General features: G+C 45.2%; 1 protein-coding gene and 1 non-coding gene across 2 annotated transcripts; both read right to left on the bottom strand.

Moving 5' to 3' along the window:
- On the bottom strand, nt 277-7730 carry ATP5O (ATP synthase, H+ transporting, mitochondrial F1 complex, O subunit). The gene is made up of 7 exons (XM_005674665.3): nt 7612-7730; nt 6175-6225; nt 5132-5242; nt 2850-2979; nt 2049-2161; nt 746-832; nt 277-458 (listed from the first exon to the last, which is right to left on the bottom strand). Exons 1-7 carry the CDS (start codon nt 7645-7647, stop codon nt 345-347), a joined length of 642 nt encoding a protein of 213 aa, XP_005674722.1. The 5' UTR covers nt 7648-7730; the 3' UTR covers nt 277-344.
- TRNAC-GCA lies at nt 19822-19893 on the bottom strand. Its single transcript has one exon. It is a non-coding gene; the product is annotated as a tRNA-Cys (tRNA).

The raw sequence follows: 20604 nt of genomic DNA, 5'->3' as shown, positions 1-20604 counted from the left end.
ACTCAAGAGATGACAACCTAACTTCACCTGCAGGCTCAGCCCCTGCTCAGGCTCTGGACTCAGAGACAGAGGGGTGAGGTGAGATAGTGAAGCACTCAATAGCGCCTGCTATGAGGCCGTTTTTTCCTAAGGGATATATAAGCTTCCGATTTCTAAGAATAACTGACAAAAACTAAATTTCAAAGGGCATTTTAACCTTTAAGGGGCTCCTGAGAGAAAGAAATAAAAAATTAGGCTCCCTGTATTTCCCCTTTAAAAGACAATAAACGTAGTATATCCTGTTCAGGAAGCGTTTTATTGTCGCTCCAAGTTTAAGAATTCTCACTTTCAGAAAATCAACACTTTTACAGAATCTCCCGCATTGCTCTGCTCAGCTTCTGAATCTTGGTTTTTGCAGACATATCTACGTATTTCTCTCCAATACGGACGATCATTCCACCCATGATTGATGGATCAATCTAGGAAAGAAAATAGGTTGGAAATGTGAAAATACTCTGACATTTCATTAATGAAAAAGCAAGATAAAAAAAGTGCTCTGAAAAGTCTATGTGCTATGGAATTGTAACATGTAATAATTACATCTGGAAAAAGAAGCCAAATTGTGAATGGACTCAGTAATCATCTATATTGAAAATAAACAGAAAGGTTCTACTACAGGCAAAGTTTTACACAATCTGCTCTCCCTTTCCACTCCATTTTAAGTGCCAAACCCGAGGAAACGTACTGTACACAATTAAAAACCTACCTTAACTTCCAATTTCAAAACCTGGCCTTTACTCAGGAAGCTCTTCAGGACTGTTTTCAATTCAGTCAGAGTGGCTTCATCTAAAGGCTAGAAAAGGACAAAACATCCTTAAATTCAGATAAAGTAGGAGGAGAGAAAAATATCCCTCTGAGAACATTTCACCAAGACAGGCCGTGTGAATTCCTGTGTTCGGTATCTGGGGACCCATTCTGGAGTCACACCCCAAGAGTCACTCATCAGTGCTGGTCTCGGGCATGTGAAAGCCTGCCTCACAAGAGCACCATCGGTTCTGCTCTTTTGGAGAGTTAAAATCTCTTAAGCACTAGAAACACTCATCTAAGTAAGATCAGGTGCTGCATACCCCAAGTAACTCAACCATGCTTGGTAGGTAACTAAGCCCAACAGACTGTTCTCCTACAATGAACTACAATGCAAAGAGAATACAATGGAAATACAATGTATTCCACTATACACTGGACAACAATGAAACTAATTCCAGGGAGGTAGTGCCACTTAAGGAACATGGACTACTGGGAGACAGGACTGCGGTTCAAATCCCAGCTCCACCTTCTGTGACCTCCAGCAAGCAGCTTACTTTCCCTGGGCCTCAGTTTCCTCATTAGTAAAACAAGGGTAACAACACTTCTGCTTCACGCAGACCATTGACATTAAGAAAAAAAATTATAAAGTGCCCAGCACATTGTTTCAATACATGGTGACTATTATTATACTCTACTTCAGCAAGTCCGTAAGACCAATGGGACCCATTCGCCTTATACCCTCTGCTTCATCACCACAAAAGATTAACAGATTACATTTCAGTAAACTACTTAGCATGATGTTTAAAAAATAATTCAAACCTGTACTGGAATATAAACCAGTATTTCCTGACACATTTTAACCCAACCTACAGTCTTTACGAATAACTGCTGGTTAGGGAAGCACCAGGGAGACACCTGCCGGGCCTTGCAAAGCAGAGGTTCACAGAAGTGAAGTGAAGTTGCTCAGTCGTGTCCAACTCTTTGTGACCCCAGGGACTGTGGCCTATCAGGCTCCTCTGTCCATGGGATTTTCCAGGCCAGAGTACTGGAGCGGGGTGCCATGTTCACAGAAGCTGGTATAAATGAAGAGACCTCCCAACTGACAAGTCAGTTCAGTTCAGTTGCTCAGTTGTGTCTGACTCTCTGCAACCCCATGGACTGCAGCATGCCAGGCTCCCCGATTTCTTGATTTTAGCCTTTTTCTTTTTGTTCTACAAAATGGAAAGTCAAGACAAATGCAGTGGCAACAACTCATTACTTACAGATGCAGTGGTAACTGTGCATGGTACTTCTCCACGGTGGACACTCATCATGGTAGAAAATGCGGAAATCACCGCAGGAGTATTATTCAAGCGACCGTTTTCAGCAAGCAAATCTGGGAAAGTGAATGTTTTTCACTTAAGTCATAGTCAACAAGCAGTATATGCACCTCAAACGCAAACTGATGTGGCCTTAAAATACTATATTCAATGTCAGTTAAGGATGTGGATGGAGAAGCTGCTGCAACCTGTTACGTAAAAAGAATATTCAAATTTTTTTTAAAAAAAAAGACTGCACCAACAAGGACTTAAATTTGTAAAGGGGTGTGTGTCTTAAATGAATCTGCAATAGATTTCTTCATCAGAGCTTGAAATCTGATTTTTCAGGTTTATGCCACGAATCCCCAAATTAACATACTTATATTCACTACACATTTTCTTTGGATTCTGAGTGATCAAGGGATTTGAAAAACAATTAAAATGTACCAAAGAATGCAAATGTCTTTAAGGACAGAGACACAGCCACTGGCTATAAACCACTTTCTTGGTAGGAATCCCACTGGCCTCCTCCAAGGGGTGAAACTGCACTGAGACATTCCTGCATCTTAATACCCTTTAGACAGTGCTCCCCCAACTATCCGTGCAAGCAACTCACTCGGGGAGCCAGTGAAGATGCAGATTCTGATTTAGCAGGTTGGGGCAATGAGATTCTACACTGCCAAAGGCTGGTGGTGTTCCTTGTCTAGGGATCACAGTTTCAGGAGCAGAATTTTCAGAGACTTCAATGAAAGAACTAATACTTACTGATCAGGTTGGACGTGAGAGGAGAGAATTTCTCCTTTGCTGTCATGTCATTTAGGCTTTTCACTTTAACTGAACGCTTTACATAGGGATTCATAAGAGAAGCAGCCATTTTGGGTTCCTTCAAGATTTGCTAAAAGGACCAAAAATAATTTTCTTAGACTCTTTAGAACATAAATGATCCCAGCTGCTGTACACACACTTTCTGATGAATCATGTATTTCACGAATAAAATTAGGAAAGTTTAGTCAAATAAATTTTTGCCTTTAAGAATGCACCACAGATAATTTTACACAGGATACAGTATTTTGTGAAAATATTTAAGACCATTCTAATGAAGTTCATTTTTGCTTTTCAGGAGAGATAATTTTTAAAAAACTAAGCAGCCACGAGACTGGATCTGCGGCGTATTGTAATTATCCACTGTGGGTATTACTCTGGTTTTTCCCCTGCTAAGAGGATGCCAGTGATGCCCACACACAATGCAGACCTAACGAGATGCACCGAGTGCAGGCGGCCCCTCGGCCTTTCCCTCAGGGGCCTCTCCTTCTAAGGCTGTTCCGGATTCCGGCCAGCTGCCCAGAGCTTGTGAAAATCAACCCAGCGCTGGGTGGGAACTCCGGTGCTTCCAGGGAGGAACAACGGCCAAACAAATCAGAGTGCCACGACCACGAGAGAGATGACTGTCGCCGTCACACTACATCACAAACATCAGGCCTGGGACCACGGGCAGCTTCCAGCAGTCTGCTCCCCTCAGCGTCAAGCCAGAACTCCAGCAAACCAACCGCTGTTTCCACGTGGGTATCTCTTGTCACACACCTCCACTAACCTTCCAATCAACCCCTCTCCTGGGCTCCTGGACAATTTCTGCCTCTGATCCTAGCTACGTGCCTACACTGCCATCTAATGCTATAACCTCAACTCGAGTGACCACCCCCCCAAACAAGGTTTTCGCATACAAACTGCTGGCTTATACAAATGACAGGCTTTCTGAAGTCGGAGCTATCCGGGTTTCAGGTCTCTAACCGCTTCTGCTGCGTCATCCACAGACCATTAGCGACACCTTGGCAGCATCACCTTTTCCCCTTGGTGCGGAAAAATGGCTGATTTTGTTTCATAAAGAGTCTTAAGGTTGGCTCCTTTGTATGTCTCCACAGCTTAACGGACTTCAGTTTTAATTAAACCCCATTCTAAGGCCCACAAGCCTGGCACTGTCTCGCTTGTGAACACCACAGGTTTAGGAGGGGTGTGTGCGACAGCAGAGGGCAGGAACCATCATCTCCCCAAAAGCCTGTGCGACCCTGAAGACTCCAGCTACCCCAGCCCAGAAGTATCTCCAAGTCAGGCTTCTGGGTCTGCGAGGATCCTAACAGGTACCAACGAAGACCGAGCTCACTGGATAACTGGACAGAGGGAGGGATTCAGAGCTAGAGTTACTGAGCATTAGGACAGAAGCTCCCACAAAAGCTCAAAATGAAACAATGCACAAAACGCCCAAGTATATTGCTCCATACAGCTGGTCTGTGAGGGCTTTCCGCCTTCTAAGACTAAAAACGCACAACAAAAACAAACTCGGGGTGGCGACTAGAAAGGAAGGGGAAGCGACAAAACCCGGAGCAACTTGTTAACTATTAGACGACCCAGGGAACCTGCAGTGGCGATTCTCCTATTTAAGCCACACTGCAGGCTTCTGTTAGTTCATGTACTCTTCATGTTTACAAAAATAGATAAAAATCAGCTTCCCCTGCAGTCTCCTGGGCTTCCTCCGTCAGTTCTGCTATCGTCCTGCACCTCGGGCACCTTTGCTAATGCGCTGTCCAGTGGGCTCTGCTCACTTTCCGTCACATCTTGGGAATAAAATAACAACTGATACTGAGGAAAAGACTTCAAAAGGAAAATAAATTCCCAGTAAAACAAGATCATAATATATCCTGAAGCCTATTTTGGAAATACCAAGTAATACAAGCATAAATTCTCAAGGTAATTTTTAACCCTCCTTTGAAACGGCCGTTGTTTCTTAAATTTAGATTTTCTATTTCTTCTCTTGAGCCCCAAATCTCGGTTCCTAACATTAACATTCTTACATGTACCTATTATAAATAGGTTCAGAACAATTTTACCCAGTATTATAACTATCAACATGATTACGGGAAATGTCTTCTTCTTTTCCTTTGTTTGCAATTCTTTTCCCCTTAGGATATACTCCATTAAGGATGCACAGTCAAAGATCTAAGGAAAACTATACAATGAGAACTTAACAAGTGATGAACAGGAAAGCTACTTACTCCTACTCGCAACAATTCCTTTTCTACTTGCTCCAGTTTATTCTGTTTAGATGCAGCAGAATAAAGAGCTGTGGCATAGCGACCTTCGATGCCATATATCTGAACAGGTGGCTTAAAAAAAAAAAACAACGGTGGAGTTAGGGAAGAAGAGAAAAGGAAAATCAGTTAAGACAATATCATGGTATCAAAAGCAGAAATACTTATAATTTTAAAATCATTATAAAATGCTACCCTGAATGACAATTCTCAAACCAATAAGGGATGTTTCCTTGGCCTTGTCACTCCATCTATGAGCTTTCAGTTCCTCTTCTTAAAATGAGGGGCTTAGAAAACACGGTGTCTAAAGTCCCTTTCCATTCTACAGAAAATTCAACCGTGCTAATTTTGAGATAAACAGGATTCCTTTGAATTCAGTAACTACTTAGTTCCAAGTTTAGGTGGTGTTAAACACGGATAGAAGGCAGTTTTGAACATGTTAGAGCTGGAAAACAGGTGTTTATGAGACACATACAAGCACGATTTTATACATTTCATAGCAATACTGCAAATTTCCCTTACATAAATGTTCAGTTTAATGGAGCCCTTTAGCAATTTACTAAGTGCCTGATGCTTGAATTATTTTTTACAGCGAATCACAGGCTTTTTACATTATCATCATGTATGACTACATATGCTTAGTGGTACTGTATGATTGTACTGGAAAAGCTTAGGTTTTTAATGAGCAAGATTTAGTTTCTGTCTCAAAGACTAAGCTGAATAACCCCTCCTCTTTTGTAAAATGGGAAGACTGGCTACCCCCCATCACTGTTACTGTGTTTTAAGAAATTCTCCAACTTAAAAGGTTTTTTCGTGGGCCTTTTCCATGGCAGGCATTCAACACTCTTCTGTTCCCTAGCTCCCCCACTCCCCAGCATATCTGGGGACCACAAATCATGCAGAAAGATGTAAGTGTTAACTGTACAAAATCCACACCTAAATCTACTGTTGTCTGAAACCACATACATTTATTTGCTTTACGATTACAGAAAAATAAGCTGACATACCCTCACAAGCTTGGCAAACGGCCTGACCACAGATGTACTGAAGCATCGCACCTTGAACACAAAGAGAAAGACTGAATGAGATTACTGATAGTAAAAAAAAGTAAATGGTTCACTTCTTACGTTTCCTTATATCATCACATAGATTATATGAGGCTGAGCTGCTCTTCATCACCCAGGAGTAAATTTCCCCACTGAAGAGTCATTCCAGGCGGAGCGGGAAAACTCCCCTCCCACCGCGAGGCTGGCACACGAGTATGGGAGAGGAAACACTAAATCTGAGAAAATGTTTAGTTGCCCAGTTGTGTGTGGCTCTTCTGTGACCCCATGGACTGTGGCCCACAAGGTGCCTCTGTCCCTGGGATTTCCCCCCTGTGAGAATACTGGTGTGGGTAAGCGTTCCCTTTTCCAGGGGATCTTCCCCACCCAGGGATGGAACCCATGTCTCCTGCATTGGCAGGCGGGTTCTTTACCACTGAGCCACCAGGGAAGTCCAAGTTTCAGGAAGTAAGTCTTAAAAACAAAACAAAACAAAAAAACTGACAAGATTTTCAGCATTTATGTTACCACCGCGGAGCATGATTCCAGTAACAAGTGGGACGATTCCAGTAACAAGTGGGACGATTCCAGGCATTATCTTCTAGAGAGGTACCTTAAGACTTCAAAAGGTATCTGAAGATGAATTCTCTGGCTACTCCGGCAGTTTTATGTGAGAACAGGCCCCAGTATCTTGCCTACTAAGATACTAACCTTGACATTGTTAAAATGGTATCTTGTCTATCAACAGTTGGAATCTAGAGTTTAAAAAGCACCCGCAAGGGTATAGGTCACCTTCAAATAATCCAGAGTGTACTATACAGCTGAGAGGGTTAAAGGACTTTATATAACACCTAGGGAAAACTTACGGAAGGTGCAAGGTGTCATGATATATATACATAAAGCATCGTATAACATGAAGAGCACAAGTTTGTCTGTGACTCTGTGGGTTCGAATCTCAGTTCTACCCCTTACTCAGTCAAAAACGAGTCATTTAAACTTTTCAACCTCATTTTCTTCATAAAAAATGTAAAACATGTTTTACAAATATTCTTTACTATTACTGTTGACCCAGTAATACTAATAGTCTTTTAATCACAACGACAAAGATAGATCCCCCTTCTCCTGGGTCTCTCAACCAGCTCCTTCCCGGGTCAGTGCTCGGAGGGCGCCAAGGTTAGAAACGAGCGTCCAGCGTCCACTGTGTCCCGCGCGCATCCCGTGGAAAGGAGGGGTCGGGGGGAAACAGGGCCGCCCAGCGTCGCCCCCACTCTCCCGGCCGCACGACCTTGAATGGCCGCTACGCTCCCCAGGTGTGGCCTGGAACTGTGGGACTAGGGGGTCCAGTGCTGGTCACTCCAGGAGGGCTCTTCCCGCTGGCTTTCAGGACCTCCGTCCTCTCACCTGCTGGGACAGCCCGGACACTGCTAGCGCGGCCATCTTCTCCTGGCGGCCGTAGGTCAAATCCGAGTCGGCGAGAGAGACCGAGAGCGCACGCGTGCGTCAGCGTAGCCGCTCGGCCTGCTGGGAAATGTAGGCGTAGGTCGTCAGGCCGCCTGCGCGGGGATCTCGCTCAGGCTGGGAGTTGTAGTCCTCAGAAGCGAGTGGTCCTCAGAGCTGGTGGCGGTGGGGGCTAGAGGGCTCGGATAGCACCTGGAGAGGAGATTGTTGAGTTACCTCGTGGCCCTTAGTGTAGAATAGAGTTATTGCGCCTAGCTTTAACTTTCCATTTGGCTTAGTAGGGTGGCGTTTGTTCTGTTTCACATTCGTCACTAGCATAATTAGCATGTTTACTCTTTCTTCCTTCCAGGCCAAAGTGTGTATCAAGTACAGGTCCTTGCACTCTGCGTATGCTGTATACGCAGCTTTGCGGCTCAGGCAGCGGACCCTACACGCCTAATACTTGGGCCGTGACTGCTCCTGCTGACCGCGATCCCCAGTCCACCCCATCTTCCTGAGTACAACATTGACCCCCTTGGTTTGTGCGGACGCGTGAGGTTCTGGTGATTAAGTACTTCCTTCTGGGTAGGGCAGAGTAATTAGCTGAGGCTGCAGTCCGTGGGGTCGCTAGGAGTCAGACACGACTGAACGACTTCACTTTCATATTTCACTTCCATGCATTGGAGAAGGAAATGGCAACCCACTCCAGTGTTCTTGCCTGGAGAATCCCAGGGACGGGGGAGCCTGGTGGGCTGCCATCTCTGGGGTCGCACAGAGTCGGACACGACTGAAGAGACTCAGCAGCAGCAGCAGCAGCAGCAGACCTAAAAGTAGAACTGGTGTTTGAGTAAAGTGTGACATTGAAACTGAGAACCCAACACTAGCTTTGGCTAGTTTCTCTGCATTCATAAAAACAACCTATTTTCAACCAATTTCCCCCATAAATAGAACACTATTTTTAAAATTAATTAATTTATTTTATTTGTAGGCTAATTACTTTAAAATATTGTGGTGGTTTTGCCCGACATTGACATGAGTCAGCCGTAGGTGTACGCGTGTCCCCCATCCCGAACACCCCCTCCCGCCTCCCTCCCCATCCCATCCCTCTGGATTGTCCCGGCGCACTGGCTTTGAGTGCCCTGTTTCATGCATCGAACTTGAAGTGAAGTGAAGTCGCTCAGTCTTGTCCAACTCTGCGACCCCATGGACTGTAGCCCACCAGGCTCCTCCCTCCATGGTATTCTCCAGGCAAGAGTACTGGAGTGGGTTGCCATTTCCTTCTCCAGGGGATCTTCCCGACCCAGGGATCGAACCCAGGTCTCTCCAACTTGGACTGGTCATTTTTCTTTTCTGTAAGGAAGAGTTTGCAGTCGGAGCATGGTTGGAGTTTCCGGGTTGCAGTAATGGGGCCCTATGGTCAATTAAGGTGTTTTTCTGCTCAGTTTTATTATAATTATTATAATTATATATCTATTATATAATATATATTATGTTATATATTATTATATATGAATTATATAGCTATTATAGTTATTATAATTATATAATTACTAAGTCATTAATTTACATTAAAAGTCCTTAATTTTAATGATGAATGCAGTTTTCTCATCATTAGAAAAAACTTGTTAAAATGCAGAAAAGTAGAAGGCATGTGATTGCCCTCTTTTGGACCACCTGAGGGCAGCCATTGTCAATATTTTAGTGTGTTGTCTCCCATTATTTTTTCAGAGAGTAGCCTGAACTGCCCAGGCTAGAATCCCAGTCCTTTCACTGATCTTGACTCAATTATATAATTTCTCTGTGTTTCAGTGTTGTTATCTGTGAGTATTACTAATCTACCTTACAGGCTGTTAGGAAAAATGAACAAGATATAGAACAATTTTCTGACCGACTAGCACTCAATAATGCTCTTTCTTTTGCTTTTGTTTTTATCACATATACGGACTCACAATCTGTATAATTTAGTATCTTGCCTTTTTCCTTAATACAAGAAAAAAGTGTACTAAGTTATATATGATTCATAAATACATGCTTCCAGCACGATATAATCGTATTTCTTAGTTATAAGATTTTCATAAACATAATTTTAATGTGCAGAGTCACCCATCAAGTGGATATTCTGTGATTCAATAACTTTTGAACATAATTCAGATGGTTGCCTTCCCCCCCTCCCCCTGCCCTTTTAAAACAGTACTTCATCTCCTGAGCATCTTTAGACACAAACTTTTTTTTCTTCATACTTAGGATAACTTCCAAGTAGATTTCCAGAGATGGCACAACTTGGTGAGAGGGTATGAACACTTTCAAAGTCTTTGATGAGGGAATTTCCTCGTGGTCCAATGGCTAGGACCATGCACTCTTGATGCAAAGGTCCTGGATTTGATCAAGGTATTAGATCCCATGTGCAGCAGCTAAGAGTTCGAATGCCTCAACTAGTCCCCCAGGCCAAAGATCCTGCATGCTGCAACTAAGACCTGATGCATCCGAATAAGGAAGTAAGTAATTTTAAAAGTCTTTGATGAATGAGGGCATGCTCTTTTCAAAACTTTTAACCACTTTACACTTTCACTAGCAGTGCATAAAAACCCTTGTTTTACTTCCCTCTGCAAATTCTCTGGGAGGCTGTTTTCAAATAAGTCTAAGGGAATGTGTATTCATTATGCAGAACGTTTTATTGAGCACCTATGACTCAGTGGTAAAGAATCTGCCTGCCCATGCAGGAGACACGAGTTCGATTCCCAGGTCAGGAAAATCCCCTTCAGAAGGAAATGGCAATCCACTCCAGGATTCTTGCTGAAGAATCCCATGGACAGTGGAGCCCGGTGGGCTACAGTCCATGTGGTCACAAAGAGTCGAATATGACTGAGGGACTCAACAACAGCAACAGCATTAAGTGCAGGCAGCTCTTCTATGCCTGGAGGTACAACAGGGTACAGGACAAGGTGCTTGTCTTCGCAGGTCTTATGTTCTACCTGGAACCAAGCCCCAAGCCCGTGTTTTCTAACATGTGGATTTTATTAGCTGTACTTCAAGTCAAAAGTTCTGGGACTAACTATATTTGGAAAACTCTGAGTTATGGCATTGGTAATTAATTATAAGCAAGCTATAAGGTTGCATAGCAACAGGGAGGTTCCCTCTGTCTCCTTTGCATTTACCCCGTCTCACTTCAGCCCTTTGCATGTTGCTAAAATAGTAGTTTGTGGTCATTTGAATGTAAGGGTTTATCAAGTGGCTGCACGTGTATAGTTTCATTTTTATTTTGAGGTTCAGGATAACTCTAAGATGAAGGGAGTCTGGTACCCCTCCCCTACTTTATATGTGCTGAAACTCTCTGGATCCTGTTTAGGCAGCTCGTCTAGGAAATGGCAGCTCTGGCTCTCAGGATGTACTTCTGGGCATCGGATTTTTTTTTTTTTTTTTTTTTGCCATGTGAAGCATGTGGGATCCTAGTTCCCCAACCAGGGATTGAACCCACGCTCCCTGCATTGGAAGCTCGAAGTCCCAACCACTGGACTGCCAGGGAAGTCCCAGCCTCGGCATGGGATTTTGATGCCAGTGTATGCTGCTTCCATCTTGGTGATGTGGACAAGTGGAGGAACACAGAAAGAGCTCTGAACATGATGCCTCTGCAGCCAAACTGCCCTACACTGCTCTTAGATTCCTGGCTGTCTGCTGAATTCTCACAGCAGGCAAAGCCCAGCAGTGACCGACTAGGGCCTTAGAAGCAAATTCTTACCAGGTACCATGGGTGCTAAGTCACTTCAATCGTGTCTGATGCTTTGCGACCCTATGGACTGTAGCCCTCCAGGCTCCTCTCTCCATGGGATTCTCCGGGCAAGAATACTGGAGTGGGTTGCCATGCCCTCCTCTAGGGCATCTTCCTAACCCAGGGATCAAACTCGAGTCTCTTCCGTCTCCTGCAATGGCAGGCAGGTTCTTTACCACTGGCACCACCCGGGAAGCCCCCACCAGGTACCATCTGACAGCAATTTCCCAACTGTGGCACTGTCAAACCTTCTTCTGTGCAAGAGTAGAGAATTTGAAAGAACAAAAGAATTTTGTCCCGTAGAAGAAGGGAAACGACTTAGCACTTTACTTTTAGGCTCTTTCCTCCTGTACAAACTTAAATTTAAGATCGTTATTTTAACAGCTGAGGACTTGCCCAAGGTCACAGTCCGGGGCTCTAGGGGGTAGTGAAACCTAGACATCAAATCTCAGCTTTTTTGTTTCATGCTGACTTTCAATTCAAAACAAACATTTCTCACCATTTTATTTTCTCTGCAAAGGCACTGTATGCTGGCATGAAAGACAACAGCAAGGTGTCCCGAGACCCTCAATTGCACATGTGTAAAAAAAAATGAAGTGATTTTTCCCCTTGACCCAAGAAAGAACCTTCTAGAACTCAGAAGTCTGGATGAAGGTTAATAGGCAACACATTCACTGCGCTCAGTTTAAAATGACAAAAAATTGGAAACAAATGTCTGAGCATAAGAAAATGGTTTTTAAAATGGAACACTGTAAAACCATTACCACGAGATTTTTAAAAAGTGTTTAGTGGCATAGAAACATTTATGACACCGAGGGAAAAATTCCAGACTACATTCTCTGGTTTTTCTATAATGAGCATGTGTTGCTATCATAATCCGAAGGAAAAAAGAGGGGATGACACGATCCTGTCCCTTAATGATTTGCCGCATGAAGGAGAGACCCGTCCACTCTAGCTTCTGACAATGCTCGGCTTCTGACCTGTAGGGTGAAGTTCAAGTTGATGAGTTCCAGGAAGGACCCGGCTCCAAAGTTAGACCAAAGGATTTCTACGTTTTCTTCCCCAGGTTAACTTCAACTAGCCTCCCCCAGCCCAGGGAGCATGTTCTTCAGTTTTGCACAATGTATCTAAGGATGGTATCTTCGGAGCAAAGGGTGTTAAGATTGTGCCCATGAATTTGTTACACTGAAAGAACCTAGGAAATGTCTGCGTCTTCGGATGTTTATCTTGGACTGAACTTCGCATCAGTTTTCTCTTTCTTTTAGTTCTTTTCCCCTCCGAGTTTATTTTGAGAACTGTACATGGATCCTTTACAGCAGACCAGAGCCACTTGCTGTCTCGAGGGCCCAGGTTGGCAGCCCCAATTTAGAACTCCATATGTAGCTTGTTTTTCCACTTAAACCTTGAGAATGGGAACGTGCCTCTGGCAGCTCTCTACGCATGTCTATGGCGTTGAAGGGGGTCTGAGAGGAGTCCTGTCAATTGGCAGAGGCTCCTGGGCTGGAATTGACTTGGCTTTGGGCAAGAAAAAGTGTTGCAGAAAGTGGACAATGAGACCCCAGGTGCTGCGGCCGTATGATTTTAAACTTTTTATCCTTGGGATCCGATGCATCTACTACAGAGGAAATGAGGTGGGAGGGAGGGTCAGGATGGGGAACACATGTACACCCACGGCTGACTCATGTGAATGTATGGCAAAACCATAAAAACAAACCAACAATCATAAATACGGCCTGGTGGTATTTTCGAGTCTTTGGAGAAGGTTGCTTTAGGTCCGCAGCACCCAACGGGGATCCGGACGGTGACTGAGGAGAACCAGGTACTGCGGGAAGCGGTCCCCCTCCCTGGCCACAGGCATCTTCCCGGGGCCTCTCCGGGCCCAGCGGGTGGTTGCGCCTGTCTTGAAGCATCACCTCAAGGTCACGGGTGTTGCTCGGCCTGATCTAGGTTTCCGAGGCATCATCTTGACACTGGGGGGCGCCATCTCCTCATGGTGTCAATTCCGTCTCTGGCCTTGGCATCACTTTTTTTTCTAGAGCTTTCGCCATTCAAACCTCCGTGTCACCGCTCACACAAGCAAGCATGAATCAGAGTATTATGAGACTGACTCATGAACTGACTTCTGAGTGATGCATTAATCTGGGCTCCTTGTGTTTCGGGGCTTAGACAGGTACAGTTTCTTGTTCTTGTCACAGAGCCTGGCGGGGGAGCCAGTCTCAGGATCCTCTGGGGACCCCCACCCCCCAGTGCTCTCTGCAGCTGGCCCTGGTTCCTTCTCAGCCCTGATGGTTCCCCAGGCAGGTTTGGCATTTGCCACCACAGACCCAGGAGAACTTCGCCTCTGGGCTAGAGTGGATCTTTGTCTTTTTTTTTTTTTTTTTTTTAATAAATAAATAGATTATTTATTTATTTAGTATTTTGGGCCGTGCTGGGTGGCATGTGAGATCTTAGTTCCCCGACCAGGGCTCAAACTCATTTCCCCTGCACTGGGAAGTGTGGAGTGCTAACCACGGGACCACCAAAGACGGCCCCACCCAAGTCTCTTCTTATCAATGTCCCTTTTTCTTTCTGGGTCTGGGTCGGTTCAGAGACAGGTCATGCCATTCAGTGGGTGCCCTGTTCTGGGAGATGGTAATGACGACAGGAATGAGCAAATGATCGATGCAAAGCATCCTTCTGTTTGCTGATTGGATAAAAGTGCCGCCTGTGAATTGAGACCAGTGACCACGGTAGACAATGTATGCTGGGGGCCTTTCAGATGTGAGGAAGTGATCTGCAGCTCCCTGCTTGCTTCTGTTTGGTGATCCTGCAGGGGGGACTCTGGGGACTAGGGTGGTGGTGGGTGAGGACGGGGAGCTGGGGATGGGGGATAGAGGTGAGTGGGGAGGCGTCCCTGGGGTCCCTTGGATCCCTGTGGTTTGGTCGTTATCTGCTGGGGCTGTGATGGTAGTGCCGGGCTCTGCAGCTCCACTGCCTGGCCACTCACCAGCTCAGTGCCTCAGTTTCCTCACCTGGAGAATGGGGGCAGGAATCATACAGGTCATGTGACTGAATGCCTGAGGCGGGTTTGACCAAGTTAGCATCAAGGCAGTGTGCCATGAACTTGAGTGGTTCCTCTCTTTCTCTAGATCGTTTCTCTATATAGTCTTTCTACAGAGGCAGGAGGAGCACAAACCCGAGTCATTCTGTTTTGTTTGTTTGTTTGTGTTTTTGTTGCTGTACTGAGTCTTCGCTGTGGCTTCTCCAGTGTGGTATTCAGGCTTGGTTGTCCCCAAAGGATGTGGAATCTTAGTTCCCTGACCAGGGATTGAACTTGGGGCCCCTGCGTTGGAAGGCAGATTCTCAACACACGACCTCCAGGAAGTCCCAAGCTGGGTCATTCTTCGTTATGGAATTTTAATTCTTATTTTCATCTCCTTCTTGAGTGTTGGCCCAGAATAGCGGAGCAGAGCTTCATCATGGCTTCTGAAAGCTGGGAAACGGTTCTTGTCAAAACCAGGCCCTTTTCAAAGGAGCTGGCCTGCAGAGGGAGGGGCCACAGCTGGTGTGTCTCAACCTGTCTCCTCATCTGGAAGGTCACAGAGAAGCCAGATTTATGGTTTTAAAAGTCAACTCTCAGGATACACTGGTAAACAAGAAAGAAATGAGTACTGCTTCCTTTTAGGAAAAAAGCAATATGTATATTTGGTGCAAGTAAAAATGTGAGAACAGTGAAGGCTTTGTAGGAGTTTGGTGTGAAAAAGAAATTATATGATAAAGAAAAAGATTATATATGTGTGTGTATATATATATTTTTTCCACAATTACTTGTAGCTCAGATGGTAAAGAATCTGCCTGCAATGCAGGAGACCCAGGTTTGATTCCTGGGTCAGGATGATCCCCTGGAGAAGGAAATGGCAACCCACTCCAGTATTCTTGCCTGGAGAATTCCATGGACAGAGGCTCCTGGTAAGCCGGGCTGCAGCTCTGCTTGGGACAATGCACTTAAGTGAAGGAAGATGGAGAACAGTGGTCAGCCCAGAGGTTGCAGCCAGCCTCATGGAGCTGAGTGCCTGGGAACGGCATGGACGACGCGACTTGACACTAAAGGAGGCTTTTTCCCCACCTGCCACTGTCTCTGTGGCAAATGAATTAGTGTGACCTTGCAGATGGCCCTTGTGCCCCGAAAGTGATAAGGAATACTGAGACTTTTCATTTGGCTAATTGGGTACTGGGAAAGGAAGATCAAAATGGAGTTGGTATTGCTAAGAGAGATCTTTGAAATGGAACGGGAGGCCACCAAAGAGGGTGGCCTGAGGACGTCTCACCCTGGATGGAATCTGACCTTTGACTTAATCGAGTCATCCAGAACATCTACCCGAAGCTCCTGGCAGCCTGTCTACTTACAGACCCCTGTGCTGAGCTTAGTCGCTCAGTCGTGTCTGACTCTCTGCGACCCCATGGAGGCTACACGGGGATTCTCCAGGCAAGAACTGGAGTGGGTTTCCATGCCCTCCTCCAGGGGATCTTCCCCACCCAGGGATCGAACCCAGGTCTCCTGTACTGCAGGCAGGTTCTTTACCATCTGAGCCACCTAGAACAGACTGTGATTCCTTAAGGACAGATGTTTCCTGATTTGTATCAGAGTCAATCGTAATTCTCTCCAGGCAACTTTTTTCTGTTCCCCAGAACACTTTCTTAGTAGCCTGAATCCCTGACTCCTGAATTGCAGTAATTTTTTAAAGAAAAGCATTTCTTTCTTTGTTTTTGGCTGTACTGGGCCCTCCTTGTTGCTGCCTGGGCTTTCTCTACTTGCAGAGGGTGGGGGCCAGCCTTCAGCTGTGGTGCACGGGCTTCTTCTTGCAGTGGTTTCTCTTATCGGGCAGCGCGGGCTCTGGGGTGAGCAGGCTTTAGGAACTGTAGCACGTGGGCTCAGTAGTGGTGGCTCCCAGGCTCTAGAGCACAGACTCCAGTAGTTATGGTGCATGGGGTTAGTTGCTCTGAGACACGTGGGATCTTCCTGGATCAGGGCTCGAACCCATGTCTCCTGTATTGACAGGTAGATTCTTTACTACTAAGCTGCTGGGGTAGCCCCCTGAATTGCAGTTCATAAGGCTGCAAATAAACTCTTATTTGCAGCATCTTGCATTATTATTATTATATCAATTGACAGTACCTCCTGGGGGGAGACTGGTGACATATTTGTGTGGGGTTTTGATTCTGTCCTTTGAATTGTGAGGCAAATAAAAACACTACATTTTTTGAGTTATCAGCCATGGGGGAGTTATTGCTGGGTGGTCTTTGGAGATTAAGGCCAATCTGCAGGAACACTGAATAGTTCCGATCATTTATACTGTATGGCTTGGAGAGGACCATGCCCTCATTCATTCTTTCGGGCATTAACTTATTTAACAAACATTAGCTGCATGTTAGAGATCAAGATATGAATAGGTGCTGCAGGGAATGAAGCAACCAAGAGAGACTCTGCCTTCAAGAAGCTTGCCAATTCCCTTTGAATCAGTTTTTCACTTTTTATTTCTAAAAGAGTTTTGGCCATGCTGTGTGGCTTGCTGGATCTGTTTCCAGGAACTGAACTCAGGCCACAGCAATGAAAGCGCTGAATCCTAACCACTAGACCACCCAGGAACTCCCAGGTTTTAACGTTTTAAATAATGACCTTCCCTTTGTTATACATGGGGCTTCCCCAGGGGCTCAGAAGATAAAGCATCTATCTGCCTGCAATGCGGGAGACTGGGGTTTGATCCCAGGGTCGGGAAGATCCCCTGGAGAAGGCAATGGCACCCCACTCCAGTACTCTTGCCTGGAAAAATCCCATGGACGGGGGAGCATGGTAGGCTACAGTCCATGGGGTCGCAAAGAGTTGGACACTACTGAGCGACTTCACTTTCACTTTTGTTATACATATTGGAGAAGACATTGGTATGGGTATTGGGCTAAAAATCAAATTAAGTAAATTGCAACATGATTTTTTATAAACTCTGGGCTTTCTTTAATCTTTAGATCTTTACATCTGCAGGAATCCCTTCTATATCTGAGCTCCTAAGAGGCAGCAAGCTCCTCCTTTCACATCTTGGCAACTAATCGAAGCAACGAAAGGGAAAGAAATGATAAAAATAAATCATTCCAGTTGGCAGAGTATCACTGTATAGTTCTCAAAGTGGTTGTTTACCAGAAATAAATCTGATACCCTCTTGGTGGCACTGGGTCAAACTGGTCCACTTTTGATGATGACAAGAAGACAAAGGTTCTTTCTTTTCATGATCTGTGACAGAGCTATGCCTCCTGGAATTAACAAAGTTCTTGTAAGCCAGGTTTGCTGACATTCTTGAGGCATGGAAATTTTCCTTATTTGTGTTCCAACTCCAGAGGTTTCCTGAGAGAACATCTTAGAAATAGCCTTTCATGGTGGTAGCCATCAGTCTTGGCTGCTGATTGAAATCAGCTGTGAAATTTAGAAAAGTACAGATGTCCACTGAAGACGTGGATTGGAGTATTTATGTACATTTTATTTTAAATTAGTTATTGAGCTGGAATGTTCAATGACTACATAGGGATTACATAAACTGTAGTATGCCTAGATAGAATACCTTGCTGCCATTTAAAATTATTTTATTGTTCAGTTGCTAAATCACATCCGACTCTTTGCACCCCATGGACTGCAGCATGCCAGGCTTCCCTGTCCTTCACTATCTTCCGGAGTTTGCTCAAACTCATGTCCATCAAGTCAGTGATGCCATCCAATCATCTCATCCTCTGTCGTCCCCTTCTCCTCTTGTCTTCAATCTTTCCTAACATCAGGGTCTTTTCCAATGAGTCAGCTCTTCTCATCAGGTGGCCAAAGTACTGGAGCTTCAGCTTCAGCATCAGTCCTTCCAATTAATATTCAGGGTTGACCTCCTTTAGTACTGACTGGTTTGATCCCCTTGCAGTTCAAGGGACTCTCAAGCATCTTCTCCAGCACCACAGTTTGAAAGAATACCTTGCTGCCGTTTAAAATTATGGTGAGGAAGAATCCCTGAGCTGAGAACATATTCATAATGCATTGCTAAGTTAAAAAAAGCAGGCTGAAAAGAGTATTCAGTGTACAACATGATGATATTTTTGGTAAACACGCACTGATATGCATCATACAAAAAGCCAGAAAGGGACTTCCCTGGTGGTCCAGCGGTTAAGAGCCTGCCTTGCAGTGCAAGGGACACCAGTGTGATCCATGGTCCAGGAAGACCCCACATGCGGTGTGGCAACTATGCTCAGGCCACAGCTGCCTAGAGCCTGTGGTCTCCAAGGTGAGAAGCCACCATCACGAGAAGCCTGAGCATCGCAACTGGAGAAAGCCTGCACACGCCAATGAAGACCCAGTCTAGCCAAAGATAACTAACTACATAAAATTATTTTTAAAAAAGCCAGAAGGCCTCACACAAATATATCCAAGATGGTCATCACTGTTTGTCTTTTCTTTGGTGCTTTTCTTATTTTCTAAGTTTTAAGCATCAATCATATATTGCTTTTGAACTGGGGGAAAATTCCTTCAGTAAACGTTGATTGGTTCCCCATTAGGGACAATGCAGTGAGAAGAGAAGAAACTAGCTACACACGACTGTCTCGCTCATTCACTCATTCATGATTTCTGCTTAGTGTTTAACTTTTTTCTGTTAATATTATTTAATGTTATTGTGTCCCTGGTGGCTCAGATGGTAAAGAATCTGCCTGCAGTGCTAGAGACCCGGGTTTGATCCCTGGGTGGGGAAGATCCCCTGGAGAAGGGAACGGCAACCCGCTCCAGTATTCTTGCCTGGAGAATTTGTGGACAGAGGAGCCTAGTGGACTACAGTCCATGGGGGTCACAAAGAGTCAGACACAACTGAGCAACTAACACTTTCACTTTCTATTTATTAAGAAAGAATGTCTTAAGCACCTTCTGTGTGCTAAACATTGACAGTTGTAGGCACTTGGACAACAGAAATTCAGCATTCTCAAATCCAGCATGCACAAGAGGCTGCGAGGAGCTGTTGTCAGGCCGGTTCCCTTCCCGGAGGCGCCGGTGAAGGGAGAGCCTGGGAACGGCCTTTGTTAAACAAATGCTCTGTGTGGTTCTGACAGACTCTCTGGTACCACCCTTTGAGAACCTGGGAGGAGTGGGCCCTTGAGCTTAAATAGCTTCAAGTCTAAGTGAAGTGAGGGAGAGTTGCTCAGTTGTGTCTGACTCTTTGCAACCCCATGGACTGTCCATGGGATTCTCCAGGCCAGAATACTGGAGTATCCTGGAGTAGGTAGCTTTTCCCTTCTTCAGGGGATCTTCCCAACCCAGGAATCAAACCCAGGTCTCCTGGGTGGATTCTTTACCAGCTGAGCCACAAGGGAAGTCCAAGAATACCGGAGTGGGTAGCCTATCCCTTCTCCAGGGGATCTTCCCAACCCAGGAATTGAACCTGGGTCTCCTGCGTTGCAGGCAGATTCTTTACCGACTGAGCTATTAGGGAAGCCCAAATGGCAGATGTGGAAACCTGGTTTGTTGGTTCCATCGTGGAATGTTGACCGAGTTCCCCCAGGGTATCCACGGACCCATGCTCCTTAGCTGCCTTGTTTTAGAATGTGACATGTTTAAGAGGGAAGACAGTCAGAATATATCCAGCCAGTTTGCCAGCCTCCTCGAGGGTCCTCAGATGAGGTGAACATCAGTCGAAAAGCAATAGCTCTCTGATAGCAGTCACCACTTCATCAGTGGTGAGTGCCCAGCTGGCACTTGTCTAAGCATTTTATTGTGTGTGTGTGTATGTGTGTGTGTGTTATGTCACTTCAGTTGTGTCCAAGTCTTTGTGACCAGGCTCCTCTGTCCATTGGATTCTCCAGGCAAGAATACTGGAGTGGGTTGCCATTCCCTCCTCCAGAGGATCTTCCTGACCCAGGGAGCGAACCAGTGTCTCATCTGTCTCCTGCATTGGCAAGCGAGTTCTTTACCACTAGCGCCAACTGGGGCATTTTATTGAGTCTTTTCAAAAAACCCATAGGTTATCTATCCCCTTTTACAGATGAGGAAACTGAGGTTTTAGAGAGCTGAATTAAAATACCTGTGATTACGTGGCCAGTCAGTCGGCTTGTCTCCAAGAAACCCTGGGCTCAACTCTAACTACTGCATCAACCAGCCTCAACGCCGACCAGTGGCCACTGTGTCATCTCTAGAGGCGAGGCTG

This window comes from Capra hircus, chromosome 1, assembly GCF_001704415.2.
Source record: "Capra hircus breed San Clemente chromosome 1, ASM170441v1, whole genome shotgun sequence".
In the NCBI taxonomy this organism is placed as follows: Eukaryota; Metazoa; Chordata; class Mammalia; order Artiodactyla; family Bovidae; genus Capra; species Capra hircus.
This window is presented reverse-complemented; position numbering and strand designations above follow the sequence as displayed.

What these genes read in the sequence shown, in the direction of transcription:
- ATP5O (XM_005674665.3), bottom strand. Translation starts at nt 7,647, where the DNA reads ATGGCCGCGCTAGCAGTGTCCGGGCTGTCCCAGCAG. An exon ending in CGTTTGCCAAGCTTGTGAGG is followed by an intron (nt 5,243 to 6,174) that starts GTATGTCAGCTT and finishes TTTTTTTTTAAG; the next exon opens with CCACCTGTTCAGATATATGG. An exon ending in TCTCACGTCCAACCTGATCA is followed by an intron (nt 2,162 to 2,849) that starts GTAAGTATTAGT and finishes TCACTTTCCCAG; the next exon opens with ATTTGCTTGCTGAAAACGGT.